The sequence below is a fragment of the Sander lucioperca genome, chromosome 2 (assembly GCF_008315115.2).
Source record: "Sander lucioperca isolate FBNREF2018 chromosome 2, SLUC_FBN_1.2, whole genome shotgun sequence".
Lineage (NCBI taxonomy): Eukaryota > Metazoa > Chordata > Actinopteri > Perciformes > Percidae > Sander > Sander lucioperca.
In genome coordinates this window covers 46,547,314-46,572,690 of record NC_050174.1, presented here as the reverse complement: position 1 = coordinate 46,572,690, position 25,377 = coordinate 46,547,314, and the positions used below count along the sequence as shown (strand labels likewise).

General features: G+C 40.8%; 1 protein-coding gene across 1 annotated transcript; it reads left to right on the top strand.

The window, feature by feature from the left end:
* Positions 1-37: 37 nt before the first annotated feature.
* On the top strand, positions 38-25,377 carry ift81 (intraflagellar transport 81 homolog). Its single transcript, XM_031302191.2, has 18 exons — positions 38-661; positions 1,412-1,515; positions 1,614-1,794; positions 2,687-2,776; positions 3,640-3,705; positions 4,429-4,539; positions 6,314-6,398; positions 8,110-8,273; positions 8,896-8,991; positions 11,783-11,926; positions 15,592-15,741; positions 17,210-17,338; positions 19,422-19,511; positions 22,667-22,753; positions 22,894-22,965; positions 23,531-23,616; positions 23,861-23,906; positions 24,105-25,377. The coding sequence occupies exons 1-18, from the start codon at positions 518-520 to the stop codon at positions 24,285-24,287; spliced, it is 2,028 nt and encodes a 675-aa protein (XP_031158051.1). The 5' UTR covers positions 38-517; the 3' UTR covers positions 24,288-25,377.

Here is a 25,377-nt window from a genome sequence, read left to right as displayed (position 1 = left end):
CACATGCAACTGCAGATCAAGAGTGTTTATTTTAGTAAGCATTTTTTCGACCATAAAGCACATGCTGCCGAGTTTTCATCGACTTTTGTACTCTTCTGTTTGTTGAACTAAGCGAAAAGCACCTTGCGCACATTTAGCGCAACAAAACCCTCTTAATCACACTGTCAAAGCTACTTCCTGTTAGCAACCAATCCGCGACGCCGTTCGTGGTTTCCATGGGGCTGTTGACAACCGACAACTGCTGCCCTTTCTGTTTGCTAGCTAGCTAACTAGCAAGTTGAAGAATTAACAAGGCGAACTAACTCTATTGGAAACTTGTCTTTATCAATTGTGAATAGTTGTTTGCCACCGTCACCAGTGAGTCGGGTGGATTGATTTTTAAAGGTTTATTTGCAGGTTGGTTTGCCTGTTAGTCGACGTCAGAGAGAGCTAACGTTAGTTAGCTAGCGGCTAATCAGAAAAGACGAGGACTCGTTAATTTAGCTAGCTACTGCAAGCAAGTTTGGTATCGTTCAAAATGAGCGAACAGCTTAAATTCATCGTTGAACAGCTCAACAAGGACCCATTCAGGAAAAACTTTAACCTCATCACGTTTGACTCCCTCGAACCGATGCAGCTGCTGCAGATTCTGAATGATGTTCTGGCTGAAATAGACCCAAAGGTGGGACACTAGCTTCTTCGTCGACTGCCCAGGCTTTATGGCTTTGTGTCAGTGCAAACAAGGCAGAATGTTGTGTATAATATTAGCCTGTGTGTGGCATTCTTAAATGTGGGAAACAAAGTCAGATATTTGGGTCACCAGATCATCAGAAATGACTTATGTGATGACTATGTCTTGCGCCAGTGTTGCAAACTGTATGCAAAAGCTAATATGCTGGCACGCAAATTTCACATGTTCACAGATGATGTTAAAACTGCCCTTTTTGGATCCTACTGTACTCCACTCTATACAGTCCACTTGTGGTGCAGCTATAGTAAGGTAAAAATGAGAAAGCTTCAGGCGGCATTTAGCTAATGATGCATTCAGAATCTTTCTCAAACTGCCAAGATGGACAAGTGCGAGTCATATGTTTGTGAAAAGTATTGTTCCCGCCTTTCATGCTGTGTTGTTGAAAATGTACAGTATGTACAATGTATGTGTCTGTGCTTAACTTATTCAAAAAATGTAATTTTAATGGCTTCAACTGACCCCACACAGTGAACCAAGGTACACTTCTTGCTTTTGGAAACCTTGGAACAAATGTGTGTGTGTGTGTGTGTGTGTGTGTGTGTGTGTGTGTGTGTGTGTGTGTGTGTGTGTTTTAATCACTTTGATCTTTATGAACTTCAATTTATATAACTTTTGTTTTTGTCTTGTTCAATAAAGTTGAATTGAGTTGAGTTGATTAACTTTATTTACTCTTGTCTTTAGCAAGCTATAGATATCCGTGAAGAAATGCCTGAACAAACCATAAAGAGAATGTGTGCTCTGCTGGGGATGCTGAAATACAAACCTCCTGGCAACCTCTCTGATGTGTAAGTATTTACATTCATTGAGAATTGAAACAACCACACCTCTTTTAGTGAAACACCTTTTTTTTATGTCTCTTGTATGCTCTGGTTGTGTCATGCAGGAGCAGCTTCAGACAGGGCTTGGTGAGTGGCAGTAAGCCCGTGGTCCACCCTATCCTCCACTGGCTGCTGCAGAGGCTCCCTGAGCTGAAGAAAAGGGCTTATCTGGCTCGTTTTCTGGTCAAACTGGAGGTGCCTGCGGAGTTTCTGCAGGATGATGTTATCAATGACACCTTTCACCAGGTTTTTAATATATTACACATCAGGGTTCCCCCCAGAAAAAAAATGTTTAGCCTGGTGGCAAGTGTCTATTGTTCGACGAGGGCCCGGCTGTGGACAGTCACAGACTGATGGCAGCATTAATGTAAAGCCCAATAGTTTCTGTGATAACGAGACATGGACGGAATCACGAAAGTGAAAATAAAAACCGATTCCATAGGGCCCTAGATTAAGTCAGTGCTAAAAGCTAACTGGAGATTCACAAGTATGACTATGTCTAAGTTTCCAACACAGCAGCCCCACCGTAACTGTAGTTTAAAAAGGTCTAAAAATACATTACAAAATAATTCCCAGTGATTTAGGCCTGGTGGGGGGCAAGTTTAGCCTGACGTGGTCATACTCGGATTCTAGTCAGAATATGAGTCTGATACTGCTCCATTGGGCTGTGATTATGGGGCGTGTTTCAACCGAACCAGGAAAGAAAATGCCTCTGCCCTCAATTGGATAGACCTACAACCAATCAGAGCAACGGAGTTGTAAACAAATTCAACCCAAGCGCTCTTTGGTGATGTGGTTGATTACGTTCACTGTCGAACATCTGTCCATCATCGTATAAAGCCCGCCCTGACAATTTGATTGGTCCGAACAGCTCTGGTTCGAGCATACAGTAGTTGCTCCACAACGGATCAAGTCCAGACCGAACTTCCCGACCTCAAATGTTGTGGGCGGGGCTAAATTCAGGCTGGCATCCAGGCTAGGGCAACTTAGACGTGGTGGGCTGCCAGGCTTGCAATACACTGGGGGAAAGTGTCCCCCAGTGTATTGCAAGCCTGGCAGCATTTCGTTTCCTAGTTTTTGAAATGGCTAATAACCTAAAAAGCAAACAAGGCTATGCATTAACACTGTGTGTTTACAGTACGAGGAGCTGGTGGAAGGTTTCAAGACGTATCACAAGGAGTGTGAGCTGCTGAGGACTTCAGGCTTCTCCACAGCAGAAATCAGAAGGGTGAGAACACACTCAATGACTCTTTAGAATCACTGTTTGTTAGAAGTTATGAATGCTTTCCTTAGTGTAAAACTGTCACATATAGGGATTAGGGATGTAACGATACACTCAACTCACGATTTGATACAGGATTTGAAGTTCACGGTACGATTTTCTCACAATTCTTTTTAACAGAATGAGGACAAATGACTGAAAATGTTCCTTTATAAACCGTGCAAAACAACAGATGTGTTCTCTTATCAGAAGTGCAACTAGGGGCGCCTGGGTAGCTCACCTGGTAGAGCGTGCGCACCATGTACAGAGGCTCGTTTCTCGCCGCAGCGGCTGCAGGTTCAATTCCGACCTGCCGCCCTCTGCTGCATGTCATTCCCCCCCTCTCTCTCTCTCTCTCTCCTTTCACGTCTAAGCTGTCCTATCGATAAAGGCGACTGAAATTGTATTTTGTCTTAAATAACAAAAAAAATGATAAAAAAATGAACAATTAGATTTTGAAAACAAATCCCACATCAAAATAACTAAATAAATAGAAAGAAAACATCTCTATAAATAAATAAATAAATAAACTAAGAACACGTAGTGATGTCTGAAGTCAAACAAGTTAAATTCAAGAGTAGATTGTGCCCTAGGCCATTTGAAAATTGCATCGCGATACTTTTTTTTTTTTTTTAATCTTAACCGGTTGTAATCTTTACACATTTGTTTAGATTTTTTAACCGATTCACGATGCATCGTTACATCCCTAGTCAACATTAACATTCATTTGTTTTTCAGTTTTAACTATATGAATGATATAATAATTCACCTTCTGAAGCTTAGTTGATATACTGCACTGACGTAATCCCGGCTCTTTTCTCCAATAACAGGACATCAGTGCGATGGAGGAAGAGAAAGACCAACTAATCAAACGTGTGGAGAGGCTAAAGAAGAAGGTAAGTCCCTTCTAATGCTTGGAAAGGCTTTAGGATTTACTGAGGAATGAAAACATGACCCTGGACGTATATTATCAGCTTCTCTCCTAGACCTGACAGGGATCTGACAGGCCACAAGGCTGTCTTAACAAGGCTGTTAAGTAATGGGTGTTGATTAAATTGGTCTTACTTGTAGGCCCTGCCAAAAAGGTGAAACCTGACTGTTACAGGGTTTTCCCTACCATTATAAGTCTTAGGTGCAGCACCCGAGCCATTGTCAGCACCTAAGCTGAATGAATGTGAAATGCGGCAAAAAAAAAAAAAGTTCCAAAAACACCAAAGAAAGCACCAAAAACGTTGATAAAAGCATCAAACCAACTAAAAGACTTTTCTCACATCGAATGATTGTAGTTGGACTTTTTTTAGCAAGCTTTGACTTTAAGCTTTGTGAGTGTATTTATTTATTTATTTATTATCTGCTCGAGCTTTTCCAAAGTTTTAGACACAGGTATGGTGATTATAGTGGTCCAAAATTCTGTCGAATTGCATATTTTTTTTATTTTTTTATTGAAAAACATCACATTTTTTTGAGGAAAGACCCTTAAACCCCTCTGCCAAATATACACCGCTAAAGTCTTCGATAAACCCAGGGGAAAATACTGTGTCAGAGGTGCTTGGTTATTTCTGCCGACCGTGTGATAGCCTGCAGTCGGACCGTGTCATATTAACTTGTGGATCCACTAGGTGGAGTCCGTGTCCAACCATCAGCGGATGCTGGAACAGGCCAGACAGCTGCGAGTGGAGAAGGAAAGAGAGGAGTCGCTGACTCACCAGAAGCAAGAACAGAAGAACCAAGTAAATGCTTGTGATTAATTGTGGTTTGTCATTACATTTGCTCCCCTTGGTATAATTCATAATAATAAGACATCATAGACCATTTGCACAAAATGTCCTCTATGCTTTGGAGGACTGAGAAGACAAATGAACATGTACTATCACAGGTGTGTCTCACTTTAAAAGGCTGTAAATAGTCTGGTTAAGACTTGTGCGTTAAATCGACGCCGTGGCTACGTACGTAGGTACGTGGAGATACCGACCCTACGCCGTGGCCTGACATGCACCTCTCAAAAAATTGACAGATTTCCCACCGTGGTCAGAAAGCACAGGGGAGACACTTTGTTTCTCCCACTATGACTCTAGAGTCGGTACTCGCTCCGAAGCTAATCACCGTCACTCTCTCTACCACACACACACACACACACACACACACACACACACACACACACACACATGCCGGCCCTGCTATTCTCTTAAAGAGATTGACGCACACACCAACGCACAAGTATAAACTTCAGGGGCCCCGTTTATAAAACTGCGGCGAATTTGCGCCAGAAGTGGCGTACGGACAAAAGATAGGAGGGGAGTACGCACAGAAATATTCTGCACGCACGTCCTACAACGGTTTCCCTTTATAAATCACAATCAACTCTAAATGTGGCGCAGCTTTGGCGGCTTCATGTCACGCCCATAGTTGCCCTTAAATAGTCAGTGAAACATCCCACGTTAATATCCATTCATACTGACGCCATGAGCAGAGAGGAAAACAAAACAAAGGACTTTCACTCAATGTGAAGTTGTAGTTCTTGGTGAAGAGGTGGCAAAGAGGAAAACATGTTTGGAGGGCAGAGTGTGGGCATTACTAATGCCAAAAAAGCTGTAGACTGTAGTCTGCATGTTGCAGACGCAGTTAATGCCACAGCCTCAGAAGGTCGGACCGTGCCTAAATTAAAAAGAAATGCTCGGGACCGCTCGAGGAAGTCGGAACCGGCTCTGAGGCCACTCGTCCTCGTTTGCCAGCAAGTGTTCTTGCTGTCTGTCTCCAAAACCAGCCATTGTGCGTCATTACGCAGGCATATCTTTTTATACCCATCAATTTTGATTTTTTTTTAAGATTATTTTTTTTGGGCCATTTTAGGCCTTAATTTTCATAGGACAGATGAAGACATGAAAGTGGAGAGAGAGAGAGGGGAAATTACATGCACAAAAGGGCTGCAGGTTGGCGTCGAACCCGCGGCCGCTGCATCGAGGAGTAAACCTCTATATATGGGCGCGTACTAATTGCAGAATGAATGTACAACCTCCTGCAGAATTACAGTTTTCAAGGGATTTTAATGTCGCTTTGGAAGAACCAGCTTGTGTGAAGACTGAACAGTCAGCTTTCAAATACTTTTATTAAGAAATGTTGAATAGAGCTAAAACTAACAGTTGATTCGTCCATTAGTCAGTAGTCAGAAAATCAATTGGCAGCTATTTCGATAATCCAAAATGCCAATAAAAAAACAAGACTGCTTCCAGCTGTGTTGGCTTTCTATGATGTTGGTCTTCGATGTTCAGAAATTGAATACCTTGGGGGCAAAACAAGCAACTTGAAGATGTTACCTTTAATTTCTGACATTTCAGAGACCAAACAATGAATCTACTTATTACGAAAATAATCAGAAGATTCATCACTAATGAAAAAGAGTTGTTAGTTGCAGCCCTAATGTTAAACAAATTCATTATCAATGGGTAGTGAATGTTAATGCCTCCCACGTTACCTGTGTAAGCAATCCTTTCTGTGTGTGTTCAGCTGTTCCAGGCCGAGCAGAGACTGCAGCGATCGCAGCAGCAGTTGAAGGATGTACAGCAGGCGGCAGCAGACGCCGACCCAGAGAGTGAGTAGCCGTGTCCAGCTGTTGCCTCTGCAGGGCACAGCTGGAGGGGAAGTTCAAGGACACAGCAGAGTGTTAGGAGGTCTCTCAGCTAATAGGCTTTCATCTGTTGAGACCCTCTAATTATACTGATCTTTGAAGTGCTATAATAGAGCTTATTTAATGTTGACATTGTCTCCGTATTGGGCTCTTCACTCAGAGGAGAGATTTACACATTTACGGTTTCTAAAATGACCCATGCAGAGCTGGGTGGATGCTTCACAATTAAAGTCACTTATCACAATTACTGTACAGCACGTGCGTGTCCAAAAAAGTACTGTGAATGCTAATCGGGGTTAGGGCTGCTCGATAATGGAAAAAAAATCATAATGGTCAATATTGAAATCACAATTATCTACCACGATTACTCATTGTCTTTTGGAAAGGTGTTGCAATTATTAAACTTAAAAACAGTGAAACAGTTAGACAAAATCAACAGTGGAATTTTCCTTAATACTTTTGCCGTTTGAACTTTTTTTTTTTTTTTTTTTTTGTCTTTCAACAATTAACTTCTGAAAGACAGTTTCAATGTCAGCACATTTTACACAAGATATTAAATGTGCTTAGCAGGTTTGCATGTATAAAAGATATTCTGCTTTTCTAGTACTCAGCGGTGGAAAGCCTGATAGGCAGTGGTGGAATGTAACTAAGTACATTTACTCTAGTACTGTACTTAAGTACAAATGTTGAGGTGCTTGTACTTTAAATATAAGTCTTTTCTTTTAATGCTTTTAATGACTTTTACTTGTAACAGAGTGTTTTACAGTGTGGTATTAGAACTTTTACTTAAAGGGTAACAACCGTTTCTTTCAACCTGGATTTTCAACCTATTTTCCTATGTTTTTGTGTCTAAGTGACTGATGGGAACAACAATCTTTGACATTGGTCCAGTATTAAAGGGGTGCTATGCAGTTTTGGCAATTTCTTCGCTGTTTTCTCGCTTTTTGCTCACAGGTTTCTCTATAGAGCTCCCCCTACAGCTTCAGAATAGATATTTGGCAGCTCCTATGTTTACTCGTGTCTGACTCCTCGCTCGGTCAGTCTGCCGTTTCCTCTTTCTCTGTTCCTCCGACAATAATTTCCTAGCTTTCTGCCTCTTTTTTGCCGGCTCAACCATGACGATAGTGTGAAAAACTCCATCGCTACCTTGTTAGCCAGTTCCTGAATGGGCATATATGTGCAGTGCTGTGAAGCAATTCGTTGCATCGCGAGACCTGAAATCACGTGATACTTCCTGACGCTGAGGCCGGCGGCTCGCCGACCCAAAGTTGCAAGGGCGGTTTTTCCGCTCACAGGCGCTAGGGGGAAGCGAGACGACCACCATTCAACCCAAAAAACAGTCATATAACCATTCCAATGATTCCAATGAAGCTGTTCAGTTAAGGTAAATTAAGCTAAAAAAAAAGCTGGTATTTACCTTCACAAAAGTGCTGGTTTTGCCACTGACAGGCTCAAGTGTCTGTGCCAACTGCAGCGATCTCGCTTAATACTGGACCAATGTCAAAGATTGTTGTTCCCATCAGTCACAAAAACATAGGAAAATAGGGTCCAGGTTGAAAAAAAAACGGTAGTTACCCCTTAAGTAAAGTAATCTGAATGCCTCTTCCACCACTGCTGATAGGGTTTCAAACACATTAATCTCAAAGTGCTTAATTAAATGCTCCATCTCTTTCAGGCTTAATGAAGAGGCTTGAAGAGGAGATCAAGATCAACTCCTACATGGTCTCAGAGAAACTCCCCAAAGAGCTGGATGGTATGCGGCGGACAGTGCAGTACCTGCAGAAAATAGCATCAGAGCCCGCCATGGGCCAGGCCGATCTCCAGGAGCTGGAGGACCAGGTCAGGACCAGGATGTGGTGTTAAGTCGGTATATCTCCATTAGGGCTGGCACCACAATGCTTTTGCCCCGATTAGATTATTTTAAGATACATGGGTGCCGATTGGATTTGTATTGTGATTTCCATTTATTGCGATTCTAGAAGTATTGCGACTCGATAGTATTGAGTATTGCGATTTTCTTTTCCTTCTTTAACAAAAACAAAAGTTGAATAATACACTTCTAGAGACAATATATCATGAGACACTTCTAAAAGCTAATTGTTTTCTAAAAAGAATGCACGTCACATGTCAGTCAGTTGGTCTGAGATTTATTTAATTTGTAAAGAAGTAACTGTAACATGTACTTTCTGCATTTTCCGGTCTGTTTTGCTGGAAACGGATATGATGTCGCCGTCAGCAGTACTGTATAAACAGAAAATATTTAACTGAATATTGGGAAATAAAAAAATAAAAAATATCAATTCTGGGAATAAATTTAAAAATCGTCACAAAAAAAAAACACGATACATATGTGAATCGATTTTTTTTTTTTTTTTTTTTCCCCAACCCCTCCATCTCCATATGTACATGCAAAATTATCATGTGTTAGTCTCTGAGTGTTGTGCAATTGTAACTTTCACAGATTAAAGAAGTGGATTCTCAGATAAACCAGCTGATTGAGAAGAGGATGATGAGAAGTGACCCCATGGATGACAAACTGACCCTTTACAGACAACAGGTGTTGAACTTTTTTTTATGTCTTCCATCTTTTTGTCTATTGTGTCCTGAGTGAACTTGGCCTCGTGGGTGCTGACTGTGATGCTGTGTGATGTTCATCTTTGCTGGCCTTGTGCACAAGATAACCAAAACGGGGACCCACTCATACAAAAACGGCTCCATGTAGCTCCCAGTGGTCAAAGAGTCCACAGGGAACCTTTCAGGTTACAAAGGTTTACGAGTAGGTTTATCCAGTTAATGAAAAGCATCGCATTGATGTATTGGGTTGTTTATTTATTTGCTAACAAGGCAGAGATAGCAGTGCACAGGTCATCTTTCTTTCCCATCTCCTTGGTACTCGTGTGCTTTTGTGAAAAGCTTTAGGTTATAGTTTTTAGCCACTGAACTGTAACTATACCGTGTGTACTGTAAGTTGTCTGTTTTATTATAAACCTGACTATATGCAATTCTAATAGGCTTTTTATGTACTGCATATTAGAGCTGTCTTTCACGCAAAAATTACAGAAAATGCTGTTTTCAGCCTTTTAAAGTGCTCATATTATGCTCATTTTCAGGTTCATAATTGTATTTTGAGGTTGTACCAGAATAGGTTTACATGGTTTAATTTTCAAAAAACACCATATTTTTTGTTGTACTGCACATTGCTGCAGCTCCTCTTTTCACCCTGTGTTCAGCTCTCTGTTTTAGCTACAGAGTGAGACCTCACACTGCTGTAACATCTTTGTTGGCAGTCGCACATGCACAGTAGTAAGGATCACATCATCTAGCTAGCTGTTTGTTTTACTACAACTTCAGTAGTACAAGGCAGGATTAGCCGGGAGACTTCTTCTAAACGAGAAGGCACACTTCCAACTTTGCGTGGAATACCTGCAGAACAGGGACATGTAAGTAGTTCTTTTGTAGATTATGGTGAACTAGTGTGTGTTGTAGCAGTGTTTTGCCATTCAGAACGAGCTAGCATGCTAGCGCTAGCATTATACGGTTAGCCACCTCGTTTCGGCTAGTTACGTAGAAAGCCATGCTGATTTTGAACAGCTCACCTGGAGACTGAAGGCAGGACACATTCAGAAACCGTATCTCACTCAAAACAGCATGGATGTTGTGTTTTTTTTCAAGTTTGTATGCGTGTGGAAGCACTAGAGACACAAAATAACACCCCAAATTCCAGAAAAAGTTTTTATTTTTATTTTTTTTTTTTAAACTGAATATCTTTGGGTTTTGGACTGACTAAACAAGACAATTAAAGACAACATCTTGGACTTTGAGAAACTGGGATGGACATTTTCCACTATTTTCTGACATGTTATGTAGAAAATAATCGTCAGATTAATCAATAATGAAATAAATCGTTAGTTGCAGCCCTACTGCATATCTGTTCTTTTGTACACAAAAAAAAATTAACTGGTTTTTTTTTACCACAGAGTCATTCTCTGGATCATAGCCACTATTTTCCTTTTTTTTTTTTTTTTTGCTTAAATGTAGATTTAAACATCTCCTCTGACATGTTTTAATACATATGAATACTCTGCTTAGAATAATTTGTAGAAAACTTGTGTCTGATATGTTTTTTTCCACAAAAAAGTTCAAATATCTAGTTGTTTAAAAGAAAATCTACTTTACTCCTTTTCTCATTGGAAAAAATCCACTCTACTGTATGAAAATGCAAATATTCAGTACGCACAGCATACACAAGATGTTTCCTACTTCACTATAAAGTCTATTCGCAAAGTATGTACACTGGAGGCTTCAAGTTTCCACATCACACTTATGTAAATGCAGTGGCACACCAACCCGTTAATCGGCCGTCGGACAGTCTGGCGAGGTCAGTGACTCAAGTCTGTTCGGTGTGTTCCGTGCCGTCGTCCGTCCGAGGACCTGTGGGCCTTCATTTTGGCCGACCGGACATGTTGCGTCGGAGGGCGGGCAGTCAGACTCCTTGACCAATCTGATTGGTGGAGTGCTAACCCGGAAATGACGAGTGGGATGAGCGTGACTAAGCCTCTCAAAATCTGACGAAAATCTTTTAAACTGACCTTTGTCGATCTGAAATGAAGACAGATTCAGCAACTGCATGGCCTATTTCTCACTTAAAATGTTTTCAGAAACACGTTTCGGTGAACTATCTTATCTACAAAATATGAGATCGTATTCTGAACGAGCTGCCATTATGCCCGGTTGAAAAATCCGGGAGCAGCCAGACCCACGTGACGCGTTCGTCCAATCAGCTGCCGGTTTTCATTTTTTGGGCGACAATACAGATTAGCGCCGCCTGCTGTTATTGAGACTTATTACACGCTCAAGTCGGTGTCGCTTCTGTCGGTGCTGTCGGTGTGTTCTGAGGCACTTTTTGGACCTCGGGGAGCCGACTGATCAGTCCGACTGCCTTTTCTGCCAACGGTCGGCCGTCGGGTTTGTGTGTCAGGGGCTTAAGCGGCATACTGGACCACGATTGGCTCCAAACTGGTTGTGATGTTACGAATCCTGCTCATATGTACGCATGTTAAAGTGAGTTTTAAGGTGAGCGCAGATAAAACTTCCTTCCCTCCTTCAGCAGATGAATTTAAAAACAGCCGTCTAGTGTCAAACACTGCACAGTGAAGCTCACACATGAAAGTGAAGAAATGATTAGTAAAACACACTTTTGGCAGTAAGGTGCCTTTAAGATTCCGTTCTTACGCATAGCTTCTTTCTTGCACATCCCCAATGCTCAATTTGTATTCACTCTCCCACAGGTTACCATTCAGAAACTCTTTTGTCATGTTTTTATATCTAATGTAACGTGACTCTTGCAGGCCTCCATCATCATTCGAAGGAAGGAGTCAAAGGCGGAGGAGCTTCAGGAAGCGAGGGAGAAGCTTGCTGCAGTCAAGAGGGGGCTAAGGCAGAGGAGCAGCCAGGCATCCACAGATGGGGGGGAGGACATCCGGGGGGATGAGGTACACTGTTGGAAGTTCTTCTTTACAGTCACTAAATAATGCAGTCACTAAATATCAGCCACCTCCTAATTTCTTCAAAGCTGTGTTGATCTTATTAGCCGGACAGACATTCGCCAAGACAAGAAACTTTTTCTGCACGATTCTCTTCCTACTCTCTTCTAACATCAACTACTGAAACTCCAGCTTTATCTAAGCAATCGCCAGTAGATTTGCAACCGCAGAAAGTACCAAAGGCTATTTCTGTTCTTATCCAAACACAGACTGGCTCACTCTCTCTAATGTTACTTATCCCTTTTCCTTACTCTCCCCCACATTCCCATGCAGAGCTATAAATAGAACCCAACAGAGAATAGCCAGAACAAGGAACTGTACTGTACAAACTGCCTGAAAGATAGCACTTTTACTCTAATCTTGAGTGTCATCAATCTCCTAATTTAAGGCAGCTGGACACATTAAACAGACTCAGGGCATGGAACCTTTTGTCTTTATTTATATCCCATGCCGAGGATGTACTCTCCCCCTTTCAGAGTCACAGCGTGGTTTCCACTCTGGCTGACATGTTGACGAATACTTCTGAACTATTGACAGGGAGATAGAAAACGTAATATTGTCACACTTAAGTAAGAAAGCGTTGAGCTAGAACTGTTCTGCATTAGCAGAGGGACGCTGATAGATGGGAGTTGTGCTGTGACATAATGCACTGTGTGGTTTGAGAATTTTTATAGCCCGGTGTTTGACGCACATTATTATCCAGAAGCATGTCTGAGATTACGACAGCTCTCTCCCCTGTGTCCTGTGGGGCTGCGGCCAATCCCCTTAGATGTTGTTCCGATGCGGACCCCGGCCTCTGACCTACCTGTGTTGGGTAAAAAGTGAATTTCTCTCCAGGAAATCTCTGTCACAAACTTTTACGATGCTAAATGTAGCATTTTAGCATCAATACATTATTGCCACAGTACGTTGAGACATTGGGATAATTACTTAAATAAGCAAGTACACAGAATATAGATACACTTTTCTGGCCTCTACAATGCTTTTTTATGATTTCTACAAATTGGTCAGATCTTCTGAGAAATGTTCTGGGTTATTACATCACACAGAACTATAGGAGGGTGATGTTTTTGCAGCAAATAGAGGAAGTGAAATGTGACTTTTAACGTTCTTTTCAGGAAGGGAAGAGAAAGCGATCGTCTGAGCAATGCAGTTGAGGAGAAGTAACAAAATGTTCTTTGTGACAGGAAGAAATATGAGAATTTGTAGAAATGTGGTCCTAATTCTTTCTTTCTTTAAAGTGCTGGCAGTACCACTGGTGTAAGACAGAAGCTCACAGCCACTGTCAATGTTCTAAATCAATGCTAACAATATATTACAATTAACTGGAGGCTGACATAGCTTTAAGTCTGACTGAAATGATGAGGGGGAGCTCTTTGTAGAGACAGAGAGGGCCCTTGAGTCTAGACATGAATGAAGTTAATGGAAAATGTTGTGTCAAACGCAGCTTATCAGACTCCTCCGTAGTTTCGGGCCATCAGCCATGGTGGAGATGATCACTTTATCAGAGGTATTTTCCATTCTGCTGGTTATGTGTCATCACATGCCACCCACCAACTGCAGGGTCTCTCTGAGTGGGATGACTACATCTGCTCGTCATTGGTTGGCCAGTAACATGAAGCCACTTTATCAACCAGCTTCATCGCACTGGTCAAATTTAGTCTTACTGCAGGCAAGACACCAACACGATCTGAGTAACACGCTTGCTTTTTTTGTGCAATATTGTGGGGCTGTGACTGCATTTAATTTAAAGGGATGCTCTGCTTCTGCACAGTATGTTCTACACATTTGGAGTTCCTGCTGCACCATTCATGTTTCTCTATTGACTCTCTGGATGCAAGTGTGTGTTGCACTGTATGTCTGAGACAGTCTGAAGTGGTGGTGTTGTGACTGCGCCGTGGGCCACTTTAACAGCAGTTGTTTTGGGGACACACTGTCGGGGACAGAACACTATGCAGTATTATTCTGCTGTGCTAATTCCTCTCTCAGCCACGTCTGCCCTTCATGTCCCAAAATACACAAAGAATAAATGTACACACACACACACACACACACACACACACACACACACACACACACACACACACACACACACACACACACACACACACACAGCTTCACAGATCCCCAAAGGACGTGAAGCACATTCTGTGATTTCTGGAGCTGTTCTCCTGTGTCCATGTTCATTTATAGCCGCTCTTCATTGTGGAGGAGTTTCATCATGTCCCGACAGACACTCAGGGTGGGGAGTGAGTGACTGAACATCCACTAAAAGCAGTTCTTCTGCCAGATGAAGCTGTTTGCTGTACATAGCTGGCTGTGAATCTGAAAGGATCGAGTGACTGTTTCAGGTCATGGCATGGCCCCCAGTCCCTGCTGTTCTCTAATCCCTTCCCTCCCCTGGCTCAACCCATTGTCTTCTTCTGTCCTGCCATTCACAGTGTCGCAGCTGTGCCGGCTACCATGTTGTCAAATATAAACTGTATTGATGCCGCTTTCATTGCAATTCCCAAAGAAGCATTTACACTGACTTGTAGAAGGCACATGAACAGTGGTTTCACTAAAACCAACATTAAAATATGTGCCCTTTTTTTTGCATTAAAGCTGCTATAATCTATATTTTATATTAAAAATTAATTAAATGACTACATGTTTGTGAAAGGGGTAACCTACAGATAATTATCACCTGACATCAGTTTCCCTCAAATCTACAGAGCATTTTAGCGTCTTTCAGCTTGTTGTTTTGGATTTGCAGCCTGCAAACGTACTGTTATGGTTCAGTGTCCTTCCGGGATTGCTCCGTTGCCGTCGGATATTTCACTCTTTTCAGCCAGATGTCCATTACCTTCCATTTAGTTTGTGTTGGCATTCTAAACTCCGGTGGATTTCTGAGGACTGCTCCTCAGATCTCCTCAGATCTCTGCAGGGTAAATCCAGACAGCCAGCTAGACTATCTGTCCAATCTGAGTTTTCTGTTGCACGACTAAAACAACTTTTGAACGTACACATGTTCCACCAAAACAAGTTCCTTTCCGAGACTATTTTGCAGAGGAAGGTCTAGCGGCTAGCTGGTCAACATAGTGGAGCATTTAGCAGCTTAAGAGCCAGATGTGGAGACCAAACCAAAGCCAAAAGGAGTGAATATTGGCCGACAAATGTCAGGTGGCCAGATAGACAACTCCAAATAAATGCTAATGTTGTTCCGTAACTGCTAACAGTTTGCCATATGAACTCTCAGAAGATGATATGTGTGTTGCATTTACAGCTTGGTTTTTTAAAAACTTTTATTCCTACTTGTCACATACAAAGGTACAATGTGGTGAAATTCTATTTCTGCATTTTAACCCATCCTAAGTATTAGTAGCAATGGACAGCTAATAGCATCCGGGCGTGCAACTTGGGGTTAGGTGTTTTGCTCAGGGACACTTTGATATGTGGCCGGAGGAGCCTGGGATTGAACCGCCAACCTTATGGGGCAACCACTCTAACTCCGAGCCACAAGTCGCCCCTCTGCCTTTAAAATCAGTTAATGCAGGTTTAAAGACCTTTACATGTTTGAACGCATTCTTTTAATTCGAAGGTAATGTTGAATTCTGTTTCTTTGTTCTTCAAAGCTGAAACGTTTGGTGGTGAAATTGCGCAGCAAGGGAACAGTATATAAGAAGAAACGCCAGGAAATTGCTGAGCTGAAAGCAGAATATGGAGTCCTGCAACGAACCGAGGAGATTCTCAGGCAGAGACATGAGACCGTCCAACAGAAACTGGTAACTCTTTTACTAACTCCTATTTTGAACTTGTATGTAAGATACGCTGACTTTACAAATATTTACAGCAAAACAAAGAAAGGAATTGGATCTACTTGTTGCCTTTATATAAAAAAAGGGGATATAGGCTCATTTTCAGGTTTATACTTGTATTTTGGATTTCCACTAAAACATGTTTACTATCCAAATATACCTCTATTCAGCCTCTGTCTGAAATGCTCCGTTTTAGCACCTGTCTCTTTAAGCCCCCCTCCTGAAAAGCCAAGTCTGCTCTGATTTGCTTGTGAGAAAAATATGGCGCACCTTTGCAAAGGTAGTTCTCAAGCTGTGCGTGGAGATACTCAAATAGGGTTCGGTATATTCTAATAAGCCTATGTTTTCTGATCTAAGGCAGCCCACAGAAAGTTACTGGGTTGTCTTATTTCACTGTTTGTGGGTTGGTAGGCACTCTACTTTGGATACCCAAATGTATGTGTGCAAGCACTGAAAAAGTGAGTTTTTCATGATATGTCCCCTTTAAGTCTTTTAAAATCCTTTAGGACGCTACAGTACAGGCTGCAAGCAAAAGTCTATTAAATTCACATCTAACGATTGGGCTAGTAAATCCTCATCTTTATTAAATCATTGGCAATTGACATTTGAATGCAACATTGACCTACCATCATTTGTTATTCAGTGAGCAGCTCCATTTGAATTCAGTAAGTTGCACAAGAGCACTTGGGTAGTGGCCATTAAAGGTAGCATGAGAAATGATCACTTAAAATGTTACATATTCTACGTGGGCAGCAGAAATCCCGTAGCATTCATACTGTGTCCTATCCATCCCTCTCCTTGGCCTGCACTCATGCTGCAATTCCAAATGTGCTGTTTTCACTTGGTCTCCTCATTCACACAGTTTGTTAACAGCGAAGAGGTAGAAGCTTCCTGGAATTGGCTTCACGCCTCTGTGCGGTCCCAGCACCTGACTTGTTGACAGGCTGTCTGACGCAGGCTGAGCTGCTATTTCTGACGGCTGCATCTGCTGCTTCTCCTTTGTCTGCATCCCACACAGCATTTGTCAAAGCAATGACACGTTTTCTTTCTGATCACATGTCTAGCTGGCGAAGTGTCTGCCCCTCGATTTATGCGTGTTAGTTCTTCATGCATTCTAGCATGTTTGTATTGGTCAGAGAGAGTTAAATTACAGATGTGATCAGTGGGTAGCTCTGTTCTGTCACAGTGTTACCTGTTTTGTAAGAATTTTTTTTTTTTTCCAACAATGTTGTATCATGGTACGTTTTAAAATAATTTTCAAAAAGGAGTGCACTCAAATTGTAAAGTCGTTGATAGCACACAGGTTCATATTGATATAGACATTTGGGATGACTCCCTAAGACCAATCCATTTTGTGTGTGTAATGTATGTGACCATTGGATTTCACTGCTGAATTTGTTCATACACTTATGAGTTACCTGTTGTGTTTTTCAAGCAAACTATGGAAGCTGAGAAGGGCATCTCTGGTTACAGTAACACTCAGGAGGAACTGGAGAGGGTGTCGGCCATCAAGAGCGAACTGGACGAGATGAAGGGCCGCACACTGGATGACATGTCTGAAATGGTAACTATAACAAGGGTTATCCACCGGGAAAAAAAAAAAATCTATATCATTGTATTTTATGAAACAAGTATCAGGGCTGGACAGTAACAGTCAATTGGCAACCGTTTTGTGGCCTCTGGTTGTCCCCTTTGGCAACCACTTGTTCAGTATTTGTTTTTTTAATATATAAAAACTTACAAAACTGGAAAATCATATTTCAAAAGAAGTCAATATTTGATTTGGTAGTCTCAAAGTTTAAACAGTTTGTGTGCAACACATTTCAGCTGTTGTGCGACCGCTTTCCACACATGCGCATTTGCCGTGAAAAGCTGGCAACTCAATTTTCTGTTCACGTTAACGGCGCATATTAAAATCCGGTGCCAATATGGCACCGGTGCACGGTATCTACTGGGCGGAATAACCTTTATTGTGGCTCTCTCCATACTCTTCTACTGAGAAGTGTTGATCAGATTTGTCAGCTTGCTCCCTAATTTCATCCTCTGAGTAAATCATTAGTCACAGTCACATTACCTGCTGTTTTCTCTGCAGACTTTATTTTGTTTGTTTATTTGTTTCACACATACATAAAAATCACAATGAAGAAATATAAAATACATGTGAGGGTGTTGTAGATACCTGTAATGGCGCACATAAAAAAACACATCCAAAGACATACCGAAGGTAAAATGTAGGCATACAAAATCACCAGTACATTTTAAGTATTAGTGTTCAAAAGTTTCCTATAAAATAACTGTAGAATTATATTTTAGAATGAAAAGGAGAGGGGAAAAACATGCAGAAAACAGTTAATAACAACAGAGTTAATTGCTGTATTTTGTTTTTTTTAGACAGCAGCCATTTTAAAGTCTATTTTTATACATAGAAAATGTCATCAAATGTAAATTTCATTCCACAAGACAACTCCATGAAATTTGATTTAACCAAATAAAACATCACATTCATTATCAATTTCACTTCTTTTAATTTTAAATCAAATTGTATATCCAAATACAATACACTTTTAAAAAAAAAAAATATATATATATATATATATATATATATATATATATATATATATATTTTAGTGCTGGTTCCATGGTATCAGAATCTTGGATAGTCATCATGGAAACATTAATTGATCATGTGACAAGGGCTGGGAAGATTGGCAGAACAGTCAGTCAAGTGACAGTACTCTGATCCAGTAGAAATAACAATTGTCAGATAGACAGCACTCTAGCCCAATGGATTGTGTGTGTGTGTGTGGGGGGGGGGGGGAAATCATATTCCATATCCCCCTTCCGCCCCTGAAAGAAAGAGGAAGATTCTTAGGGCCGTTTCACACTGGCTGCGTGGCGTGAGCGTGGCGTTTCTGTTGCGTGTCTGCTGCGTGGCGGCTGCGTGGCATTTTCTGTGTCTTTGCACACCAGAAACGTGTCTGACGCGGCGCTGCTGCTGCTAGCCTTGTCTGTACACATGTATGTTTCCCATCGTGGAAATTTACTGCACTCAAGCAGTAGTATACTTCATGTTAAACATAAATATATACTGATTTGATTACAGCAAAGCCGATAATTATTATTTATTTTTTTAATTACATTGATATCTGCATTTATGTCAAAACCTGGAGACTTTCAAACATCAAAATGTCATTTATTAAATGTATTTGTGTCAAAACGACATATAAACATCTTTTCCTATTCTATTTTGACTGGAAACGCTTCCAACATGCTTGCGTGAAAAATAGGCGTCTATTTCTAGCATGCACGCGTTTTTGGGGCGGCTCGAGCCGCGTCTGAGACGTGCGTGTCACGCAGACAGTGTGCAAGCTCTAACCTGTTAACACGGGAGCCGAAATAAAAACGGACACGCCACGCAGCTGACACGCTCACGCCACGCAGGCAGTGTGAAACGGCCCTTAGCCTGTCTAGTTGGGTCATTATGGAAATGTGAATGGTTGACAAAATAATATCTGAAATTGTAACGTTTTTATGTTCAATCTGATTTTTAAATTTCCTCTGAATTGACTTTGTTGTTATTGTAATATTTATGTTGTTGTTTTTTGTTTAGTTTAAATACAGCGTGTGTTATTGGCTTTCTTTTACAGGTGAAGAAATTAAACTCTACGATAGTGGAGAAGAAGTCAGCTCTAGCACCCATTATAAAAGAACTGAGGTCACTGAGAGAGCAGTGTCAGGTGAGCATCGCCCGCATCATAACACCTCTAATAATCTTCACACCATATCAATTAGTGTTCGTACCGAACATTTTCCACCTGTCCACATTTAAATAAGGACCTTTAATTACCCTCTTTAGCACACAACTCAGGAATAAAAGTTAATCATGATTTCTGAGTTGTTTTTATAGGGGTCAACAGAGTCTGTGAGTCAGTAGTCTGATATGAAAGGGATGTTATTAATTCATACTCCGAAATGCAATAATACTGTATATTGACGCTGTCGGGCGGAAACCTTGTGTGTCCAAAATAGGGCTTGGCGATATGGAGAAAATCAAATATCACGATATTTTTGACCAAATACCTCGATATCGATACCGCAACGATATTGTAGAGTTCACTACTGGTGCTTTCACAAAATATTTACACAATGAGATTTTTGATAAATAATCATCAGTAATGTGGATATAATGACTTAGTGAGTAAAGGCAAATAATAGAACAGCTAGAACAGTCTGGTAAGTTCAGAAAATGACATACATTTACTGTAATGCAGCCTTAAAACCAGGAAAAGACAAGACTTATGCAATATTACGATATCCAAAATCTAAGACGATATCTAGTCTCATATCACAATATCGATATAATATCGATATATTGCCCAGCTCTAGTCCAAAATCGTTACTTTTCTGGAAATTTTTGATTTTGAAAACATTTAATTGAGCTATTTAACTCAGATGAAGTCAGGCAAAATCACCCCGTCACTGTTTACCTTGTATCTACGGCACTTCATTTAAACTTGTGCAAAATGCGGCTGCTCGCTTTTTAACAAATATCTCCAGACGTGCAGACACAACAACCAACATGGCATCATGACTTTGCGTAAACATACACGCCACTTTCCTAAAGCCAAATGGTGTGTTATCTGTACGCATTTTGAGCTATCCATGTGTATGTCTACGCTGTATACAGCGGATGTAAACATACATTACACGTTATTGCGTCAACATGCCGTGCTATCGCGAGAACAATGTCTCACGCGTGTAAAAAAAGAAGAAAAAAAAAAGGTTGGGTTTAGGGAAAGAACATTGGGAAAGGCTTTAGTAACACTAAAAAAACGACAAAAACACGACGGTAACCAACGTCACACGCTTAGGAAAACAATAAACGGTTGGGTTTAGGAAAAGAACATTGGGGAAGGCTTTATTAAAAAAAATGGTTGTTAAACGCCACACGCGGGACGCCTTCCCGGCTCTCCTGGGTGAAAGTCCTGTGTTTTACCCATCCGCCACCCCAACCAACCTCCCTCAGCGGACCTCCGTCCTTTCATACTACTCGCTACGGTGATAATTCACATGTAATGTAGGTCAATGGAGGCCAAACGACGTTGATAAACACGCTAAAAAACGATTATGCGTCTTCATAACACGAAAAAATGGCATACGAATTGGCGTGTCATACATACGCCACTTAGTGAGATCAGCCTGCAACCCCTGTTCTTTACACTCTCCATTGGCTCCCAGTGCGTTTTAGAATTGATTTTAATGTTTGTTTTTAAGGCCATTAATGGCCTGGCTCCAGCGTATCTGTCCGAGATTTTAACTGTTCGCGAAAACATCAGGTCATTGCGGTCATCCCATCAACTGGTTTCCCAGTCCCACGGTCGAGGTACAAACGCTGGGGTGATCGCGCTTTTGCAGTTGTGGCACCGAGACTTTGTTAAGTAAGTTACCTCCTGACATCCGCACTATAATGATGATAATAAATCTAACCTTAAAACATATTTATTTAGAATGGCGTTTTTATTCATCGTAGCGTATTGACATTTTCCTTTTTTTTTTTTTTTTTTTTTGTTGCTTCAATGTATTCTTTTTTTGATTTACTGTATGTTTTATTCCTACTGGTTTTGCTGTATGCTATTTTATGTTTTACTGTTGTTACTTCATGCAAAGCACTTTGGATACCTGCTCGTTGCTGTAAAGTGCTATATAAATAAATGTTTGATTAATTAATTGATTGATTGATTGAAGATGGAGGCGGAGTGAAGTTTTGGGGTTTTGCCGACAGTTGGAGTTACGAGATTTAGTCACAAGCTCTTATTAATACTTTTCATTGGTTCAATATTTGTAAAAACCAACAGACAGATGTAAACGGTGACCAATAGTATTGGTTCAAAGAAAAAAGAAAAAATATGGAGATACAAGGTCTCTGCCCGACAGCGACGATACACAGTACATAGGATGATGTAGGATTGTATGCCGGTGAAAAATAGACTCTCACAACCTAATCACAAATTGTCCTCGCAAAGCCAGAGTGAAAACATATGAACTTTTTTTGAGAAAAAAACATGAATCTGTCCTTCATTTAAAAGCCAACGGTGGGATCTTTGCTGTGTGCCTACAAGCCAGTAAGAGTTAACTTGTAGTGTGTTTGCGTGCTCTCATGAACAGGGGCCATTAGGAATAATTTACATAGTCCATAAATAAAATGCACAATGGGAAAGCCCCCCCACATTGCTGAGCTAAAGCGGAGGATTACATTTTCCTACACTTGTTCCCAGAATTGCTCTTCCATCTTCTACTGGGTAATGTCTGCGAATGAGGAGTTGCAACAGGAAGACATAAATAGACCATGTAAGAGCCTGTTGCAAGTGAAACTGCTCTAATGCCAGCTGCGATGTTTTGTTGGCGTGAAACAGTGCTGAGAGTATGACAAAAGGGTTGAAAATTCTGCATTCTTTTTTTTTTTTTTTTTTTTTATATATTTTATTTGGAAAAGACAGTATCATGGCATACATTCTTTCAGTATGTCAGCAAATGAACAAGTAAATATACAATTTTTTTAAGTATATATATATATATACTTAATATAATATATACAAGAGTATTCTAAGAAAAGAGAAATTAAACTGTATTCATTGTGAGCCATTTAGTCCACATGAAGATCTTACAGAGATCCATCTTCTCTTCCACGAATATAAGTCTGTGTATATCCTTCCATAACATAAATTTACACATACAGATCAATATCCACATGCATAACCACGTTTTTGCAATGTATAATCCTATGCTTATTTGTGAAAATTGTGCATTCTGTATTTGTCTCAATTCTCATACAGTATGTAAAATCATGTGTCTTCCGTTCCTTTTATGGCTGTTTGGATTCCTATCTTAATAGGAGCTAAACCAGGAATATGAGGAAAAGAAGGCGCAATATGAAACTTGTACTGCTGGTTTGGAGAGCAACAGATCTAAATTGGAGCAGGTATAGTTATTATCCTACACTAGATAGAATATAGCCAACAATTTGAATATATTAATATGTTTATCCAGTGTATTATTTTGTAAAGTGGTATGACTTTGATGTAGCAACATAGTGTCTTTGTTCTTGTTTTTCATTCACAGGAGGTGAAAGCATTGACAGAGGAGACAGCACAGGAGGAAAACCGATATCATTATATCAACTCCATGTCCGAGGTAAGTATTTAAAAAATTTTAAAAAAGATAGCTGCTTAAAGCAGAAAGAAAAAACATTTTAGCCATTAGCCTCAATGGGTGTTTCACTATATACCTCCGCCAATGAGGTTATGTTTTCAGCTCGGTTTGTCCGTCTGTCAGCAGGATTACGGAAAAACTACCGGCCCAATTTTCATGAAACTCGGTGGTAGGGTGTAGCATGGGCCAAGGAAGAACCCATACCATTTGGGAGCGGTTCCAAATCACAGGGCAGATACACAAATTATTTTTCACTTTAGTAACATTGCGAGATAGGGCATTTATGCTGCATTCACGTGGTGTCGGAATAATAGTAAAAAAATGGTTTCAGACTGGGAAAACTCACGCTGCAACATTGTGAGATGGGGCATGCCTTTGCGGAGGTCTGCACTCTCGGAGTGCCCTTTTAGTTATCACTGTTTTACAAGCCGAACATGCATTGCATGCATTCTGAACAGTGACTTGCTACCCACAGGGGTGCTGCAGGAGTGGATAAAATGTGTGCCTGTGGCAATAAACTCAATCTCTCCATCTCTGTCCACCACAGATCATTGAGATGCAAATACAGCGGGCGGCTGAAGAGATGAAGGCCTATGTGTCCTCTGATCCACAAGAGAAGAAGAAGGCCATCAGGTGAGCCAGCTGCTCACAAGATGAACACTCCCTTATTAGCCTGAGAAAGCTCTTATTACAACACAGTCAGTTTAGCTGCAGTCACTTTGTTGTCTCATACAGCCCAGAGAGTTGCCAGAAACTCATTACCACACCTTGTGATAACATGCTGATGTGCCACACCTTTTATTCAAAAACTGCGTTTGGGATCATGTGAAATTGCAGTGGTTTGCATTTGAATGATATCCATTTGCTTTGTTTATAGGGAAGTTTACCTGAAGAACATTTCAGAACAGGAGTTACTTGGCAAGGTAAGAAAAGTGTATCCAAGAAGTGACTTAGCAGGCGCCATTATTCTGTCAAGAACATGATCCGAGGACAGACAAGGAAACTTACTGGAAGCTTTCAGAACTGCAGTAATGTAGATCAGACTCACATTGTGCAAAGTGCTATTTAAATTGTTTTTTTTTTTCTTCTTTCTTATCACTCTTTTCCTTTGTGGATTCCAGAAGTTACGTGAGAAGCAGAAGATGGTGAGGGAGAGCCACAGCGGCAACATGGAGCAGATGATGATGTGGCGTGATCTGGAGCAGCTGATGGAGTGCAAGAGGCAGTGCTTCATAAGAGCTCAGAGCCAGGCATCTATTGGTCAGGTCATCCAGGAGGGAGGAGAGGATAGGCTGGTGCTGTGAGGACCTGTAGGCAGGGTCAACTATAGGTACCCACAGGTCCAACTTAATATTCTATATCTTCCTGTAACATGCCTAAATCTTTTTACAATATAGTTGTTACTGTACACCAGGGGTGTCAAACTCAATTTCACAAAGGGCCACACTGGAAAATGGGAATCACATCAAGAGCTAGACATGTATAGTTTATTGACTATTGCTTTTATTTAATCGAAAAAGTATTAAAAGTAAAAATATTTTTTGTTGGTCAGTTTGGTCCACATAAAGCCCTAAAAAGTCAGCAAAAAAGTTCCTTAGCCATCATAGAATTTAGCGAATCAAGCAAAACTATGCATTCTGATTACATTTTTAAAACCAGGCTACCACACAGCCGACTCACAACTGTGTTTCACAGGCCTGAATATGAAAACTCTGGTTGTGTGGCAATTTCTGAGTCTCAAATCGGCAAATCTGCCAAATTCTGCTTTGAGTGACGCATAATTGCAGTTTGAAAACCCGTTTCCCGTCTTTTTGGTTTGGCACACAACTAGGCAGGCCAAAATTTATAGTAAACCTAAATTGATATACGGGCCGGATCAAATCTTGTGAGGGGCTGCACACTATAACCCAATGTTTGTTTCATTGTTCATGGGGTTCATCTTTAATTACGTCTTGTCTGTTACACACTGCCAGTCGTGTTTAACTTGATACTTTATCTTGTGTAAGCACCACATATCTTGTTGATGACACCGTTTGAGATCCTTTGAGAATCCACAACTTAAGGAACACATGTATTGGGAGGTGTTGCAGGACTCGGTTTTTTTTAACTTTCTCTGGCCCCTGGAGATTCCATTTTACTAAGTCTTTAAGAATATGCTTTCAATCAAAGTGTCTGAAGATAACAGCATACAAAGTGGTGCACTTGGGATGTGGCCGCGGTCAACTATTTTTGGCATTGACTACCATGACCTTGGACAGGGTGTCTTGCCAATTTTGGAATTCACAGGGACCTCCATTGCTATGGACAGTGCAGATGAAATGATAATATTGTTCTGCTTGTTTTTATTTTATATTATAACATACACTATTATTCTATAATAGATCCTTATTTCAA